The sequence below is a fragment of the Hippichthys cyanospilos genome, chromosome 1 (assembly GCF_059441005.1).
Source record: "Hippichthys cyanospilos isolate Australia breed blue-spotted pipefish chromosome 1, RoL_Hcya_1.0, whole genome shotgun sequence".
Taxonomy (NCBI): Eukaryota; Metazoa; Chordata; class Actinopteri; order Syngnathiformes; family Syngnathidae; genus Hippichthys; species Hippichthys cyanospilos.
The window spans coordinates 8,134,210-8,153,216 of record NC_142369.1 but is presented as its reverse complement, the minus strand read 5'-3'; the positions used below and the strand labels follow the sequence as shown (position 1 = coordinate 8,153,216).

At 42.1% G+C, this 19,007-nt stretch overlaps 1 protein-coding gene and 1 long non-coding RNA gene across 6 annotated transcripts in view; one reads left to right on the top strand and one right to left on the bottom strand.

Annotated features, from left to right (window-relative positions):
• Positions 1 to 633, top strand: part of LOC148428928 (uncharacterized) — a 213,858-nt gene extending 213,225 nt beyond the window's left edge. The window contains exon 4 of the long non-coding RNA XR_015867027.1: positions 615 to 633. This is a non-coding gene — a long non-coding RNA (uncharacterized LOC148428928). The remainder of the gene's footprint in view (positions 1 to 614) is intronic.
• pcdh7b (protocadherin 7b) overlaps positions 1 to 19,007 on the bottom strand; it is a 126,827-nt gene that overhangs the window by 43,689 nt on the left and 64,131 nt on the right. For 2 of the 5 annotated variants that reach the window (XM_088426152.1, XM_088426179.1), the window contains exon 2: positions 18,682 to 18,901. The exons of 2 other annotated variants lie outside the window; for them this stretch is intronic. In XM_088426152.1, coding sequence (XP_088282278.1) covers positions 18,682 to 18,901 — 220 coding nt within the window. The remainder of the gene's footprint in view (positions 1 to 18,681; positions 18,902 to 19,007) is intronic. One more of the 5 variants, XM_088426161.1, reaches the window with a different exon arrangement.

Below are 19,007 nucleotides of genomic sequence, written 5' to 3'. Positions count from 1 at the left end.
CAGCGCCAGCGTAATATTGACTGCAGTCCAAGCAGTTGTTTTTTTTCTTTCCCTCGCAACCTAGCAAGAGTTCATCTTGCCATAAATACCCGAAACTGCGCACCATCCGTGTTAACGTTTATGATTGTGTTTAAAGGGACAGTGTGTACGATTTTGACGGTTTTTCATCAAAAAGGAATAAATGATTGTAAATTTAAAAAACTTGCAAATGAATGTGTTCTTAATGACCAACAGTATGTTTTAAAACTAATCATAGGTCTAGTTATCATTAAATGATATTACATGGGGGGTGGCACTTCTCTGGAGTCGGCCATGTTTGTTATAGCTACGGACAGTGGGAAATGCAACCTCTGCAGCGCTCCTGCTGTCCGTCATGAAAAACTGTCTAAATCTTACACTCTATCCCTTTAAATGCCAAAAGACCACAATGAATAAACGAGTCAAATGAAATACCTTTCCGTGGTCTCTAACCGGTGCACTCTTAATTGAATCAGATGGCGGGATCAAGAATTTTACATGATCCTCTCGGACGTTGGTTCAATCTGCTTGCTTCTTTTGTTGAAAATAATGCCTAAACAACCTCAGTTAAGATGCGCTGCTATTTGCTGTAACAGGCACTGGCTGCTAACCGCCACCTGAAGTCCTTCCTCTGGATCGTACCATTCCGGTAAGTATTGCAAATAAGAATACAGTCGATACAAAAATGAAAACTTGTCTTAAATTACCCTGGAGTTATGTCAAATAAAAAAAGAAACTGATTTTTAAGTTACCGTTTATAGGACACACCCATAGTTTTGGCCTTCATTTTGGGGAAAAACTGAGTCTTATATTTAGGGATTTACGGTAATCCAAAAAGCTGTCCAGTTTGCGGACGCTGACGCCCTTAACTCAAGACACTCCATAAGGTCGAGTCGTTTCTTAATGCATGACGCGTCACGGAGAGGAAATGGGTGTCAGGCGAGCAGGTGGGGCTGTCATCAGCGAAGACAAATAAACACCTCGGAGGCACTCAGCCAAAACTGCCCTCTGTCGCTCGTTTTTCGACGCTTCACTTTGACTGACGGATGATGAACTGCTCAAAAAGTTTTGTTGAACTTTCGTCTTGGAACTTTTGAGATTAGGTTGAAGTACGCTACTACCTTTACAGGCGCATTTAATCGAACTTGTAAACTTTTTTTTAATGCTGTACGGTGTTTGTTTTTCTTTTGTAAAACTCTTAAAAAGATGGCAAGACAAAAATCAAAATATTTTTCTCCTATGATAACTGTAGAGATTAGGGACTTGAGTTTGAAGAATATTTTTTTTTAACTGAAAAACAGAAAAAAAAAAACCACTAACAACAAAAAGTTGGGCAAATTGTGAAAAACTATTTGGAAACTACAAATTAAATTGTTGTGATAATCAATCGTCAAATTTGGAGTACCACAAGGGTCCATTCTTGAGCCCTAACAGTTTATAGTTCACTTTAAAGGGGTAGTCAAACCAAAATTTTCTTTACCATGATATGTTGTAAACCCAAACTTAACATGGCATTTTGATTAAAAATGCATTTTAGGAATACAAAAGTAATAAACAATCAGGAACCATTTTGGCACTTGCTGTGGGCTACAAATGACTGTTTCTCAATGCTCAGGTAACGACCAATCACAGCTAATCTGTTTTGTGAGTTCAGTCATTTGACTTTTAAACACTCGGCCTTATTTAAAGGCGTCGGTTCTCCCAATGCCAGCCAATACAAGTAGTGGCCAATCACGAACTAGAAATGATTAATTACAAAAAATGTAAATTAACATTCATTTCATGAAATTTTCAAGACAAGCTCTTTTGTTCATAATTTGTATTTCAAAACCCGTTTGTGGTATCAGCGCCTGATAACTGTATGACTGACTTGTAAAGACTTGAGTATTTGTAACTGAGTAAAAAGTATAGTGTAGAGTATTTTTCTGTGATTAAAAAGTGATTTAAAAAGTGATTAAAACAAAAAACTTCGACCTTTTTTCCCAATTTTGCTGAACCATTTTTTAAACAAATTTTCCAGTGAGTTTTCACACCTGAAGTTAGTCGCGGAAACGCAGTAAATACACCGATGGAAGACTGGTCACGCGTATAAATACTCAATTCTAAGAAGCTTATGGCTGTTATTGTGTCAAATCTAATTGCGGGAAAATTCTACAAGAACAAAAAAAAACTAATACTCGCACATCCTCAAAGGGGGATTACAGTTCCAAACTGGAGACTAGGAAAAAAAAAAAAAACGGCGTCACAAATGCGGATGGACTGTCAGGCGGACTAATTATGCCCGTTGAAAAGTGCAAGCCTCATTTCCCGGGCTTACGTCGAGGGGAATCGTTGAGCGGGCGACCTCATCCTTGATGTGATGAAAAGAAACATTATGTTCATAATACTGACAACTCTTTCTCTTCAGTGTGGCTTAATTTGATGGCTAAACGCTGGCGTTTGCATACGCTGAAGTGGAATGCGTCTTTAGGCTGCGGAAAGGCCATCCCCGCCTGCGTTTCATTGTGACAAGCGAGCAGGGATCAAATGCGGAGGGAAGTCAGCTGAGCTTGTATCAACTCCAACAGGCCAGTAAGAGGCGGCCTAGCTGGGAAGCTCGATGCGCTACGGCAAGGTCAAAGGCGGGACGGTGGCGTGATCGATGCTAACGTGATTAGCCGCATGCCGAGGCGGCTGCTGGTTAGAGGCTCTCTTTCCCATCGTACGTAGAGGTGCGAGGGATCCTGGGAACAGACATGTGCAGGTTAACGCACAGCTGCCCGTGGACCGTAATCCGTTTAGGACTGTACACGCACGGAGGGGGGGTACTTGCGCTCCTATATCATCTTCTGTGGGAGCTAAAGCTGAATGTATAGTTAGTCACCTAGCAACTGAATTAGAGTTGCTAACTGGTTGCAGGCGGCAACTCCCCGACACGCTACAGGAGAATATATATATATATATATATATATATATATATATATATATATATATATATATATATATATATATATATATATATATATATATATATATATATATATATATATTTATATGTTCCATCGTTGGGATCGTAACATAATTTCGCTGTATGGCGAGCAATCCCAGGTAATTGTATATGAATATTAAAAAATGATATCAAAATTGTATAGTAAGTGCTACATATATATGTAGTATACATGTATAGAATTAAAAAACATCATTAATAAAAAAAAAAAATACAGAAAGGTTTTATTTACATTTATGTGACGAGGTAGTTATGGCCATATTCCCGAGTGGGGGTAGCCTAGCCCAGGCTTCTTTGTGTTTCTTGATTATCTCCAGCTTTGTTTCCATATAAATCATCTTCTTACTTCTCACTTTATCATTACTAGCAATCTTGGGGCCCACAGTGACGCTGACCAATAGCAGACCAGTATCTTAGGGAGTCGTGACGCAGACCAATAGCTTGATCAGCATTTGAATGACGTGTTGCGGCGCAGACAGTTTGATGGGACCAGAAAATAAGAGCCATTACCTAAAAACGCCTGAAGATGGAAACAAAACAACACACGTACAGCCAACCCCTAGGGTCATGACAGTTGTTTTTGTCGTAAAGGGGGAAAAATACCGTGATTTAAGTGAAAACGAGTGAAGTACCCCCACGGAATTTTCATGCATGTGTATGTGGGCACCTAATTTTTTTCAGCGTGAAAAGTATTTGTACTTTACATATGTAAGACAAAAGGAAATGTTACTGCAGTACATATCTTTACTAAAATCTTCAATGATTAAACCTCTGGTGTAAATGCACCGCTACGCCTTCCCTTTCCGTGTTTCGGCTGCACGTACTAGTCGGGATCACGGCGAGCAGCTCCTCGGATGTCCAACTAAGAGCAAGTAACAAGGAGCTTACCAAACATGATTAAAAAGCAGACTTTACAAAAGGCAGAGGATTCCAAAGCTTTCTTTCCTCGTTCACGATCTCTCAGACGCCTTTTTTCCGCTTTTATAATATTCATTGGAAATGGCCTGAAACCTTTGAATACCGCTTGTACATCATCAGGGCAACACAACCCCCTTTGCAAACGTCTTCAGCGTTATCAGTCTATTATTAGTCACATGAGTGCCTTCGCCTTCCTTCTCTCTCGCCGCTGTCACCGCAGATGACTACCTTCTAATTGGCCGCACGCATGCACGCTCCTCGCCAGCGCTGACAATCGACTTTTTAGAAAACGCCTTGACCATCACGTGGTGTCTGATTACATAGGGGAGGTGTTGGATTCGGGCGGGGGGGGGGTGGATGTTGGACTGAGCTGAAAGGACAAAAAAGAGAAGTTTGTAGAACAAAGAGGAGCCTTTGCTTCGCCGTCTCTCTGCGCTTCAAATAGTTGGCATCTCCTTGTTTTTCTTTTTTGTTTCGTCCTCCCCCGTTTCTGCACGCAGAGGAGAGGAAAAAAAATATGCAATTGCACGCCCTCACACAGGGAGTGGGGGAAAGACAGGCAGCTGTAGAAACACTGCCTCTTAAATATCGGAATAAACGACATTTATTTAGAGGAGAAAAACACAAGTCGAACTCTCAAATTCAACGGCATTGGACGTTCTACCTTAAGCGAGGGTACACGCATCCCAGCTTTGATTATTTGGCTTTTCAAATTTGAGGGACACGATTAAGAAAATTTGACGTGTGCGATTAAGTGCATTGTGGTCTATTCGAGGGATGTGTATATGATTATTAGTGGGCGTACATTTTCTTACTCGATTCAAAACTCAATTTAGGAGCTCAGGATCTTTCTGACATTCTACAAATGGGATTGTGCTGACTTATCACTATTTGGAAAAATATGATCAAATTTTGATTACCGTATTTACCGCACTATGAGGCGAACCTAAAGGCCTTCATTTTTTTAAAAAGCAGATGGCGCGCCTTATAATCGGGTGCGCCTTATATATGGATCAATATTGAGATTGGGATTCGTAGATGGGGAATGAAGTGATAAAGTAAGCTTGACCGGTTTCTTTTGTTTGTTTACAGTTGAACAAGGTTGCTCATATTGACATTGAGTTATTATGCTATTGAGAGTTTTAGAGTTATTATTGATATTACTTTGAGTATTACTATATTGTGATTGAAAACGTTTTAAAATATGGCATTAATATAGGGTGCGCCTTATAATCCGGTGCACCTTATATATGGAAAAGTTTTAAAATGTCATTAACTGAGGGTGCGCCTTATAATCCAGTGCGCCTTATATATGGAAAAGGTTTTAAAATAAGTCATTCATTGAGGGTGTGCCTTATAATCAGGTGCGCCTTATATATGGAAAACGTTTTAAAATGTGTAATTAATTGGGGGTGCGCCTTATAATCCGGTGCGCCCTATAGTGCAGAAAATACGGTAATCAAATATGTTCTCTTCCTTATTTTAAAGTCGTTGGTCACTTCCTGTTTGCCATGCAAATCGAGGTAAATAATAACGCATTGCGTATTTAACAGGTTTGGATTGCCCGTCATACAGTGAATTCGCCTTACGAGCCCAACCGCGGAACGGATTAATCTCGCAACGCGGGGGCCCACTGTACTCGCGTCCTCATTTTCAAATGACAGGCCAGTCAGTGTTCCCTTTTGAACTTAAATCGCAAATATTCCTCAGTGCAAATGGCTCGGCGAGAGCCTTACAGCAGCATTTCTTCACCATCAGCACCTCCAAAGAATTTCATTACGAAAATGTGCACCCAAAAAAACATGTCGGACGTTCCATTTCATTAGGCGAAGTGCTCTCGCCTTATTTGTTTCTCATTATTTTCACCCTCTTATTTGCATCCGCCGCTCCTCAGATTAAACCGGCGCTCTGATGGCGCACAATTAATCTGGGGAAGAAAAAGCCCAGGTTGCAAAACACAATAGCTTTCCTTTTCCCCCGCCGGTGCGCTCTTGCATCTTATCGTGCCAAAAACCACACCGTGGAGTCGACTGTTTTTTCGCGTTAGCTTCTTTGCGGCCAACGCTTCCATTTGGCGCCCGGGGGCCTCCACCTTTTGATTCTCAGAAAACACCGCGCTTTGTCCTTCCCTGAGTTCGGCCAAAGAACAGGAGGAGGAGGATTACCGTCTGCATGTATGTATTGACATGGATTAGGACTTTGATGCCGTTAAAAGGTCAGGACAAGAGCATTTTGGGGAATTGGTCAGCACGCCCTAAGCCTGGATAATGCCCCAAAGACTGTTGTAAAGTCACTCCAAAGCAGGGACAGTCATAAAAATAATAACAAATAGCAGGGAGCGCAGATCATAAACAATCAAGAAATGCCATTTTTATTCCCCAAACCATCTGCTCTAGTCCTAATCTACGCTAGCTTTCGACCAAGATTAAACCGGACCCCCTGCGGGCTCAAGTCAGTTAAATCTACCGGGTTTTTTTTCGGTTTGTATTTTGTAAAGATGTATTTACGAATCAAAGTGCGCATCTGAGCAATTGGTCGCGGATTAAAGATGACTTTTTTTTACCTATGATTCAATTTCAAGGTTTTACGTTTAAAAGCATGTACAGTGGACCCCAGCCATATGAAATCAATTTGTTCCGGAGTTGGGATCAAAAGGCGAAATTGTCGTATGCCGGGCAATAGAAACATATGCTAATTGGCTAATGCGTGCAAAACCCCAGGTAAAAACATCAATTTTTTATATAAATACTGTATATATATATTAAAAAATAGTATAGCAAGTAATACTTATAAATAATATACAGTGGACCCCCGGGTTACGGCTTCCCTGGCTTGCGTTTTTATTTTCACGTAACAATGTGGAATACTGAGTTTTTTCGTCCCCTCTTTAAGCCATTTATCCCGCATCGCAATTAACATCAACAACTGTCATGACCTGTGGAGTTGGTTGGGTGTTTTTTTGCCTCCTTGAGGCGTTTTTAGGTGATTGCCCTTATTTTCTGTTGGTGTCAAACTGCCTCCACTGCAACGCGTCACTATTGGTTGGCGTCTTGACTCCCTAAGATACTGGTCTTCTATTGGTCGGCGCACTTGGTTACAAAGATGGCTGCCTAAAGACTTGATCTCGTGTGAGAGTGCTTTCAATATCGTATTTATTATACATACGCTTAATTCAAACTGGAAATGGTTATCCATGAGTCCCAAGATTGCTAGTGATGTTAAACAGAGAAGTAAGAAGATGATATGGAAATGAAACTGGAGATAATATGAAAATATGAAGAAAGCTAAGATAGCCTTGCCAAGGCTACCCTTACTAGGAAGTATGGCCATAACAAGCATCTTCTTATTTCTCACCTTTAACATCACTAGCGATCTTAGGACCCATGGCAAACGCACACTGACCACCATGTTTGAATTTTGTAATTGATGTCGATGCTGTAAAGTGAGAAAAATGCCTTAACAAGGGGACTGTACGTGGCGGCCAAGTTCAGCAAGTGGATAATGAGGGGAAACGCGTTGGGTTTCTGCACACCCATTGTTGTGAACCCAATCTGTCACCGGCTTTCCCAAAACCAGGAGCTGTCGACTTGACGTCGGCGGGAAGCTCAACTCCCGACGCAGCTGTCGCCGCGCAACCTAACAACAAATTCCCGCCACCTGCTTCAATCCGATCCCTCGCTCCCCTTTTTGCGAGCCGTCCGGCAAACCTTCCTGAAGTGACGGCCCCAGGGTCAGACTAAGCGGCAGACAAAGACAAATGCTATTGGTTTAGCCCCGCAGGTAGGCCATTAGTCTGTGGGCTGGGTTGCCAACAAAAGAACAGGAAGCAGCCACTCCAAACGTTTTGCCAGGTGTGCTCCCAGTGTATTTGTTCAAAGGGTTAATCTTTGTGTAAACCCCATTCTAGAGTCACCTGGCTCCGAGCCAGAGTCACGTTACCGAGCTCGACTCAACTCGCCTTACAATAAGCAGCACTTGGGAAAATGGTGTACAAATCTCTCAGAGGTTTTAGGTAACATTGAAGAGTTACGCATTATGTGTCGAAATCAACCACACAGCTTTGCCTTCTGCTAGCTTAATGCTAATGTTAATGTATTATGAAATAAGACTGAGCAAAAACAGTGCAGCAACACGTAAATCTAACAGTCCTCACGTATATATTCTTTATCCTCTGTGAAGAACAGCTAATATTAGTGCTGTACTGATGAGCTGAGAGGATTTGAGACTCAAAAGCGTAACCCACTGTTTTATACGGGCAACATTTAATCCATGAATTGTGACAAAAATATAGTTCTTTTTGAACCAAGATGTTTTTTTATGAAGTACAATATACAGTAATTAATTAAATTAATTTTCTTCCCATATCATTGCATTTTTGAGCGCAGGCGTAGTTTGTCAACAGTTCGACTGTCAAACTTATTCGAAAAATACATTCATACATAGTTAGTGTGTTTGAATGTCTATTCATATACATTACAACATTTTCACATTTGTTTGAAATACAAATACAAACGTACTTGCAAATATGTTCGCACTCCCTTGTTGGCTAAATGCTAAAAAAATTAGCTAGCATAATGCCATGGGGTTTTTAACGAGCATAGCGTCATTAAAACCGCTATGCTCTTTGATTAGCATGTTCAAATGTATTTTCAAGAATTGTTTGAATGCAATTGCAAATATTCAAACACATTTGCAAATATTTTCAAAGATATTTAAATGATTTAATGTGCTTGTAAATACTCTCAAACGAGTTTAGCTTTCAAAAATGGTAGAAGCACATTGTCAGGGCCATGCTTCGTTAGTCTATCATAATGGATGGGAAAATGAAGCTTCATGAAGCACTCATGATATTTTTTTACAACTGTAGATTTGGCACTTGTTCTAAAGATAAAGGATAGTGCAATAAAATTTTCATAAAATCCACTGCATCTTTAAACAAGTGTCATTTAGAGGAGTAAAAAAGTATCTTTATTTAGTATCTAAATGTATCTTTATTTTAGTGTAAGCCTAACCTATGAGCCTAAGTGATGGTCAAATGAAGCTTCATGAAGCACTTGTGATATTTTCTTTTTTACGAATGTAGATTTTGCACTTGGTCTAAAGATGAAGGATAGAGCAATAAAATTTTCATAAAAACCACAGCATCTTTAAACAACGAGTGTCATTTAGAGGAGGTGCTTCATGAAGCTTCATTTGACCTTCACAAAGTCTCATAGGTTAGGCTAACACTAAAATAAAGGTAAATTTATGATGAAAGACATTTTATTGAAATACATCCCTACATCGCATTGTCGATTTGAATTTGGCTCGTTGTTCAGCCCCGAAACAATACAAAAGACAGAAAGGCGAGGCTGCTCCATTTCCAGCGTTTCGATGCATATTCATACACAGATGAAAATGGCAGCCGAGCACCCCCCCCCCCCCCTTCCCAGCCCCCACCGTGATAATTCTCGAGCCGTCAGCGGGTTGTGTTCCGTGAGCGTCTTTGCATACTGCTGACGACGTTTCGCCGCGGCTTCAAATCCGAGAAAGGAGGCCAATGCGGTGCCAACAATGGCTGCCGGGAACGCGTTTTGTGTACTATACATGCCTCACGACATTGCTTGACACTGTCGCCTTTTAAATGGTCCAACAATGCAAGCGGCAAACATTTGCGCGCACGATTTCCTTCCCGCCTAATGGATGTGCACGGCCGAGCCGAACGTCCGCCTTAAGTAGCGCCGGGCCTTCATAAAACTTGCATGGCGCTAATGCTCGCCGTTACGTGCATTGCCAGGCCCCAGCCGCCGCCGCCTTTTGTGTCAAACCCTGTCGGACGCAGAAGTCGCCACGCCACGGCGGGAAGGAATTAACGCCATCCGCTTTCCCCTCTTTGGGGAGGGGGAGTGGGGGGGGGGGGGGATGGCTCAGGGTTAGGAGATAATGAGCATCCTGCAATATTTAGATACTTCTGTAATCAGCCATCCTCTTGCAGAGGATTTCTTCACGAGAGTAATTGTCTCCGTGAACAGGCGCTGCTTGAATTACTCTGAAGGAAATAAAAAGGAGGAAATAATAAAATAATCGTCTGGAAAATAAAATCATTAAACATTCTGCTGTTGAAGTTTAAAAGGGACAACAACAGTGAGACCACGGTTATCCCCTGACTTGAACCCAATGGAGAACATTCTTAACTCATTCACTGCCAATGTCTGCTATAGACATCAAAAATCCACTAGAAAAGCGGTGATGGTGACTTTCAAATCATCTTTTCCCGTTGAAATGAATGGAAATGCCATGAATCGGTTCTAGGCTTCCCCAATTAAATGAAAAAAAAAAAAAATGCTGCTTTAATTAATCACTGCCAGCAAAGTTTGTCCACAGAGAGTTACTTACATCTGTTATGAATCACTTGAGTTCTAGACAGTCTTTGCCTGTTTGCTATCACAAAAACAGCACATTAGCATTAGCATGAAGCCATTGGGGCCTTCCTGTGTCATTAAAAAACACAAAATATTTGTTTTTTCAGTAAATATAACTTGTTCTACATGGAGGATAAAGACTATATAACTGAACATTGTCATATCTATGTTTTGTTGAAACATTTTTTGCAATCAACTGCCTAAACCCGGATGTTAATTATCATTAGCTTGAAGCTAGCGGGGGCCTATCTTTCTTTCTCATTTGAAAAACAAGATATAATTGTCATTTTTGGGGGATTCATAATTTTTTCACTATTTTCCAAACTGTTAATGGTTAAAATCATAAACCAGATGCTAATTAGCATTAGCATGAAGCCTTTGGGGCCTTTCTCATTTTCTCCTTCCGTTCTTTCTCATTTAAAAACACAAAATCAAATTCTCTTCTTTTTTTTTTCAGTTTGATGACTTGTTCACTGTTTCCTCAACTTACTTTTATAAAGCATGGTTCGTATCTTAGAGAACCTCTTAGTCCAGTATCTCAAGGCTTCAAGTTACTAGCAAATAGCTAGAGAAAAATTCTTGGTATGACTACTAACATCCCCTAAAACACAAAATTCCAGATTAATAACACCGAGAGCGATCAGTTCACCACCAGAATAGGAAAATTTGTCGCCTTCTTGGAAAAGTAAAGGCAGCAAGCTTTTCTCTCAGCCTAGAACTTCGGATTTATTTCGACAAGCATCTCAAATGGCAAAGGTTAAGCAGCTAGCGGGCACCAGTTGCCGCATACATAATACAAACGTTGGATTCGGACGAGAACAAGCACAAACATCGACGAGGGGGTAAAAAAAAATATATATATACAGTATATGTACACATTTTGGTGATTCCTATCTTGAAAGGTCGAAATGGCGAGGAAGTGTGTGTAAGCATTGATATCTCTATCCAGCAGGGAATATAATCAATGGCGTAACAGGAAGTGTGTACACGCGGCCGATATCTCTGTCCAATTTTTTTGGCGGTGATTTCCTAAAACGAGGGATTCACGTCTGCTGCGGGCGCGCTACATCTGCTGCGCGCCGCAAACACGCTCCTCAATCAGACGAGCGAGTTGTATTTCGCAATCACCACAGAAGACACGAATTAAAACCGCGCGGCCCTGTTGTCGTGGCGACGCGTGAAGTGAATGCGTAGCCTCGGAAAACTTGTTCCCGGGAGTTATTATGCACCGGGTGTATGTTGGTAGCGCTGAGATATGTTTGGCGGCTACATGAATGAATGCATGAGGCGCCGCGGTCCGAGTGTCGAACGTACAGAATGCGCGAACGCCCGAGTCTGTGTTTTTTGTTGTATGTCAGCCCGAGTGTGAAAAGAAAAACGGATACCCCTTTTTTTGGCGTGAAGTCAGCAACATATGCACAGTCCTGGCACAATTAGCTAGTCAAAGGAATGACAACAAACCGCGTTCCCAGTCTTACAGCTCATTCACCCCCCCCTTTTGTAGAAATAAGATGTATGTGGGAGGGGAAGCACCAAAACGCTACACCTGTTATGCATGCTATAGCCGCGCAATGCTAGCTGCAGAAAAAGGGGGCGACAATTGTTTGAATCGGAGCCAGACTTCTGCTTCGCTGCATATAAACATGACTGCAGGACCTCATTAAAAACACAATCATGTCTCTGCGCCGCCATGACAAACTGTTTTGTGTGTGTAAGTGTGCGAGTTTGTCACAACTAAAAAAAAAAAAATCACTTGGCGATTGAGCACATTTTAGCATGTATTCATATTCAAAACAAAGGCGCTCTCCAAGGGACCAACGAGTTCAGAAATGGTTCTGCCGCTTGCTATTGCATTTAGATTTCTTGGCTCCAACGTGGTGGAAAAACACATTTCATTCATTTCATGTAAAATTCAGTTTAAAACGGCTCTAAAATTTATTTTGTTTCTTGAGGGTATCAGAGGTCAAGTATCATTTTGTTTCTTATTTTTTAACTCATATCATTATGACCGATTCCATTAGGTTGCTGCCTTCCAATCCAACGACAACAACTATTGATCTAATAAAATGAGGCCATATATTTATATATATATATATATATATATATATATATATATATATATATATATATATATATATATATATATATATATATATATATATATAGTGGGCAATCCAAACCAATGTTAATTAGCTAATGCGTGTAAAACCCCAGCTCAAAACAAAATTGTATATACATATTAAAAATTGGTATCAAAATAGTATAAGTGCTACTTATATATAATATACATGGATACAATTAAATAACATAAATAAAAAAATAGATAAAGGATTTATTTACCTTTGAGTTGAAGCTTGTTATGGCCATATTTCCTAGTAAGGCTAGCCTAGGCTAGGCTAGCTTAGCTTTCTTCATATTTCTTGATTATCTCCTGCTTTGTTTACATATAAATCATCTTCTTACTTCTCTCTTCAATATCACTAGCAATCTTGGGACTCATGGATATCCAATTCAAGTTGGAATTAAGCACTAAAATGTATAATAAATACGATATAGAAATCACTCTCGCACGAGATCAAGTCTTTAGGCAGCCGTCTTTTTTCCCCAGTGCGCCGACCAATAGCAGACCAGCATCTTCGTGACACCATCACGCTGACAAAAAGTAGACAAGTATCTTAGGGAGTCAAGACGCCGACCAATAGCAGACCAGCATTGTAGTGATGTGTTACAGCGGAGGCAGTTTGACGCCAACAGAAAATAAGAGCAATTACCTAAAAACGCCTGAAGAGGGAGGCAAAACAACAAAACACAACCAATTCCATCAGGTCAGTTGTTGATGTTAATCGTAAAGCGGGATAAATTCCTTAAAGAAGGGACGAAAAAACTCAGTATTCCACATCGTAACGGGAAAAAAACGTAAGCCAGGGACGCCGTAACCCTATATATAAATATATAGTCAACAATTCAACAATATGCCTCAATTTCTATTATCGAGTAATACTATCTTTTTCTTTTTGTTAACACGCAATTTTGACTTGTTCATAAAGGTGGATTTTATGTTGCTTTTCCGTCCAAATCCTCTCTTCCCATGAGATACATCTTTTCCTGAGGAATGTGTCTGTCCACATTAAGGGATTTTGGGGGTGCACAATGGGGGTTTTATGGCTCGCGCGCACTTGCGTGCAGAGGCAGCGAGAAGGAAGCCGGACCTTTGGATGCGACACAAGGGTATGATTTGAATACCTGCCTGCTCTAGCCGAGCTGTGATCAATCACGTCTCTGTCAGCCGCCACTCCCCACCGGCGTCTTATCCGACGACGCCTCGTTTTTTTTTCCCCCGCCTCTACGTCTTCCCTTCTTTCTTTTTTTTTAACATTCATTAATTAATTTTCTCCCTCTCTATTGCCTGGGCCTCTCCCGCCTTCCCGCTGTTCCATCTGCTTTCAGAGCTTCTGTTCTGCAGTGTTAGTCATTCGCTCGGCGGCCATCTCCTCGCCGTCGGGTCCCTCGCTTCGCGTTATCTCACCGGGTCCTCTTGTTCTGCCTATCTCGCTCACTGTCGCCTCGCCTTGGGGGATATCACGAAAAGAAATAGGGGCGGCGAGGAGCGAGTGATGGATAGAGGCACGTGGTTTCAAATCTACAAGAAGCAAAAGAAAAAAAATGCTACCCTGACAATTTGTGTATTTAACCATACAAGATCTTTTCATATGAAAAGATGTAAATTCTAGTTCATAATGTGAACACCATAAAATGGACAAGACATAAACTAGCATAGGTTTGTCAAGCTATATATCATTTAAAGGTATTTATGTTTACATGTACAGTATTTACATAATATGAGCATACGTAATGCTCAAAATGTAAATCCATTCATTTATTCGTGGTTAATTTTTACTGCCCTAATTGCTCAATTACTGTTTTTTTTTTCTCGTTGTTTTTTTAATTGCCTACCTTATTATTTGCTCAATTATGGAATGTAGTCCGCACAGAACAAGAGTTTCATCGTGTGCTATTACTCGGCATACGACAATAAAACTCTTGAATCTTCAATAGTTTTGTGAAAAACCAGGTTTAAGTGTTGGCACATTCATCTTTTAATGATGCAGATTGTCTACTAATGCCTAGAGATTTATTTACAATTTGAACCTTCTGGCGCTTCGAGACCCTAATATATATATATATATATATATATATATATATATATATATATATATATATATATATATGAGAGAGAGAGAGAGTTGTGATTTGATCCAAATTTCTGAAATTTTGCAACCATGCCTGAGCGCAAAGTCATACATCCATTATTTTGTAATGGGCTCAGTTTCTGTCCTTATTGCCATTTTGCATCCTGGTGTTTTAATTTGCGCGCACACATGGGCCGTGACCTTTGGGAGGGGGATGGATAATGCACATGCCTTCTGCCTGCGTAACCATCCCTCTACCCCGTTTGGGGAAATCAACCCTAAGACCAGCACTATTGCCGTTCTCGCTCTTGAAATATGAATGGTTTTAATTAAACACACTTTCTTTGCCATCTGGCCCACACCGTCGGGCCTGCCTCGTTAACACGCACACTCGTTATTAACCGGGCTTTGGCAAGTTGCGAGACACGACCATATATAGCCAGGAAGCTCTCGCAGTAAAAGAAATGAATAAACAAATCAATAAATCCACTGAAAATGAAGGTAAAGAAAACCGCCCAAATTTCCCCACATCTGTTTTTTTTCCCCGTTGTCGTATCACCCGCCGCGACATTTGTAATCTCCCAGTAAGGCAAACGTTAGCTCCCCTGTCTGGCAGCCAGTGCAAAAGAGTGCGGGAGGCACGTTCGGATGAGCTATTACTCTTTTTAGAGGCTGCAATATATTTGCACTCTTCATCCGTCTCGGCAGTCGGCGTGAATGAACTCTCAGTGATGTCCGGGCCAGTAAAAGGTTCTTCTATCTGCAAGTGATCATCCTTAAGGTGCCGCCTTGGCTTGCGGGAGTGTTTTAACGATTTTCTGGCTCCCCGCGACTCGCTTCGCCTGCAAAGTTGTCAGAAAACATACAGATGGGCAATCGCCTTCCCCGGGAACGGTAAATTCTGTCCAAACAAGCTAAGCTAAAGAGTTTCGTGGATCGCATTGACACATCTCTGTGAGTCATACCGCTGCTCGAATGCCGCAGACCTTGTCATGTGGCCGCTACACCATTGCGGGTGGGAGTAAGGCACAAGTGTTATCCTTCTATTTCAAGCCAGTTCCAAGTTACTATGGCCGAATCTAGAAAGTCTCTCTGAGCCACAACTTAAATACTGTACGGGTATAGTGTTTGCTTTTCAAATTTCCTTGTATACTTGCTATTCAAAGACGATAAAGGCATTCTATTCATTCTGACGCTACTGATGAATCCCCTAGTATATTTGTTCTGAAACTTTTTTGGGTGCTCCATTTCTAATTCATACATTCCACATTGGAAAAGAATTTTGACTTGCAGGAACCCTGTTAAAATTCCACGTAGATCCTGAAATGCCTTCAGGGCACAGGTGTCAAGCTCCGGTCCTTGAGGGCCAGAGTCCTCCGTGTTTTCCAGGTTTCTCTCCCCAGAACGCCTGATTCAATTGATTCAGATCAGCAAACTCCGCAGGAGCTTGAAAATGATCATAATCATTTGAAGCAGTTGTGTTTGAGAGGCAAACATCAAATGCGTGCGGGTGATCGGCCCTGGACTGGATTTTGACATCCATGCTCGAGGAGAACAACTGCCCAAAACACGGTTATTTTTAATGGTTCCAAAGTGCAAAAACAACTAGCCATCAGTTAGCTAAACCGTCAATTTGATTTGCCTACCTGTCGTTGTGTCTTTTTATAGTAGCGGATTCAATTGGATGACATTGCGGTTGTGTCTCTTATCTTTGATTTGCAAACATCGACTGTCGCTATTGTTTTTTTTTTCAAAAACATAATGCTGGAATACAAATTTTAGAACGCTCAGAGCTCTTGCCGTGGTTCTCGTTTCATGAAGTGGCCTCTGCACTCGGCATCATAGCGTACTGGGAGTGTTGGCAGATTGGTGAGCACGACAAGGAAATAACGATTCTTTCAAAAATAAAACAAATGCCTCACTGGCGTCGAATTGCAGATTTTCAAACATAAACAAGCAGAATTTGCCTAGTCATGTACATCAGACTCATGAATATCAAGTGAAAGTCGAGTCCTTGATAAGTTTTCGTCCCAAGTTGTAAAATTAATTCTGACTGGAGTCAGGTCATGTGACTGGAGTCCGCCAACTCTGACACATAGCGCCGGCGGCTGTTCCGAATCCGAGTTTTGACATTGCACCCCTCCGCTCGGGATGCTGGGGCGGCTTGTTTATTTGGAGATGAAGTCCAAGAGGTTGGGAAAAGACACCGCCACTCCTCCGAGCGACGCGCTGATCAGTAGACGGGCACTGGTATCTTCGGATGAATATAATTGGCTGTTTGACTCGGAACTGTGGCCGTTTATGAATATCTGATGGTTTGTGGGGGTGAGCTCATGAATAAGTGAAGGGGCCCAGCTGCGCATCATGATCAAGAAGGCAGCAACATTCCAGATGCCGTACACTGGAGTCATATCCTGTAGTGAACGCGTCCTCTTTTCAACATCTGATGTCTAGCGCCGAATTTTTTGACACTCCCGAGCTCAGCCGCCGCAAAGGTGTGCGTTTGTATTGGCGGGGTCTGAAGCAAAAGCTAATTGGGAGGCAGAATGAGAGACCGCAACCCCCAAGTTCACCGCTGGTCCACGACAAAGTTAAAACCAAACGATGAAAAACAAGAAATGTTCAACGGGAGTTTTTGTCTCACAGACAAGAATCGGAGGATCTCATGAGTATAGTTAGTTTCTCGGCCCGTCAAAGGCTTGAGCAGCTAGCCAACATTTGACCTAACCTCTGACAATTGCATTTATTTTACACTTATGTGTTTAACTGACACCCTCTTAAGAAGCACCCACGTTTAAGTGAGTGAGCAAAGGTCTTTCTTAAGGACGCTTACACTTGGATTGCGGCAGGAATAAATTATTTCCTGCCTGATTTAAAGATACAAGCAACGAGGAACTATTGTCCGATGACTGTTTTTGTTTCGCGCATCTAGAAGGGAGCCCTATCTGCCCCCGCCACAGTCCCCTATCAGTTGGCATTAAAGCCAGCTGCTCCTCTGACGTCGGACATCTGTTTGTGTTGCCCGAGTCCTCGTGCGTCTAGCGCAACGACGAGGCCGTTAATCCAATTATTTTTATTCCTCATGTTTGTCTTAAATTGTGGCTAGTGGAAAATGATACCGACATTACGACATGAAGGCATCAAAGCTGGTATGAAGACATTTCCAGAAAACAGGGTTCTGGGATCCTGGTTCTCGAGGGCCAATGCCCTGGATGTTATGCTTGTTTCTCTGCGACAATAAACCTGATGGAGATAGTTATCGAACTTTTGCAGACCTTGCTGATTGACCATTTGAATCAGGTGTGTTTCAGCCGAGCGCCATAGAAAACATTCAGGAGGCCGACTCTCGAGGACCAAGATTAAAGACCCCTGCCATAAATCCTTAACTCTGCGAGAAGCTTGAATCCAGACCCGATAAAGCATACGGACCTTATTGCAATGCTACTTTTTATCAGGAAATATGAGTATCACATTCTCTCCAATGCATGTTGGTGTAATTCATACTACTTCACTCAGTCACACTCAAAGACTTGCAGTCTTTACGCAGCAGGTCTATCCCACGTTTAGAGAAATATTAGCTTTTTCACGCGAGCCTCGAGGCAAACACACAGCAACTGCCAACACAGCTTCTTACCAATCCAAGTACGGTATTAGCCCCCCGTGGTTGCGCCTCCCCACCCCCCTTTTCACTTTATTTCGAAGACAAGGCGAGATACAGTTCAGAGATTCGGTTCTTTAGGAATCATCCAAAGCAGCCTCCAGAAAAAAGGGGAAGGTTGGTCAGAAAGTTTTCGCCGTCATGGAATTCTGTCGGGCAGCGCGGTGGATAGTGGCTAGCACGTCCCTGTGACCGACTGGCAACCAGTTCTTGGTCCAAAGTGAACTGGGATATGCTTTAATGAGGACAAGCGTTTCAGGTGAATGGATGGGATGGATGGATGGATGATTTGGCTACAAGCCGATGTGCTGTGTTGTATACACGTCAGCACATTGCAGCTAATCCTCTATCCTGTTGCAGCAAGTGGTTAAAAGTTTGTTTTGAAATTCTCCGACAACAATGGACGTCGGTGACTGTCTACCTGCCGTCCTGCTCGAACGCTTTGGGCAGTATGTGCATGTATGTGTTCCCTCTATCTTATCTCAATCTCCTTTCGGTGTATGCCCCTACCATTTTCCATGTGCTCTGCCTCACCGACACTGCCATCCGGCGTGGTCCTCTCGTAGCTGTCCTCGGGCAGGGGCAGGGCGCCCAGTCGGGGCCCCGACGAACTCTTGCTGCTGGGCGTCTCGGACTCGTCCAGGCCACTGTCGTAGCAGCTCTGCAGCGATCCCTGCTGGTGAGGGTCCTGGGGCTGGCTCACCACCGAGAAGGTCACTCGGCGAAACGGCTACAAGAGAAACCAAATGGCCGGGGGTCACTATAAAAGGGACGCTTAGAGGGAGTTGTGTCCTCAGAAGGGAGTTCAGGGAAGAAACAAAGCAGACAGGTGTATG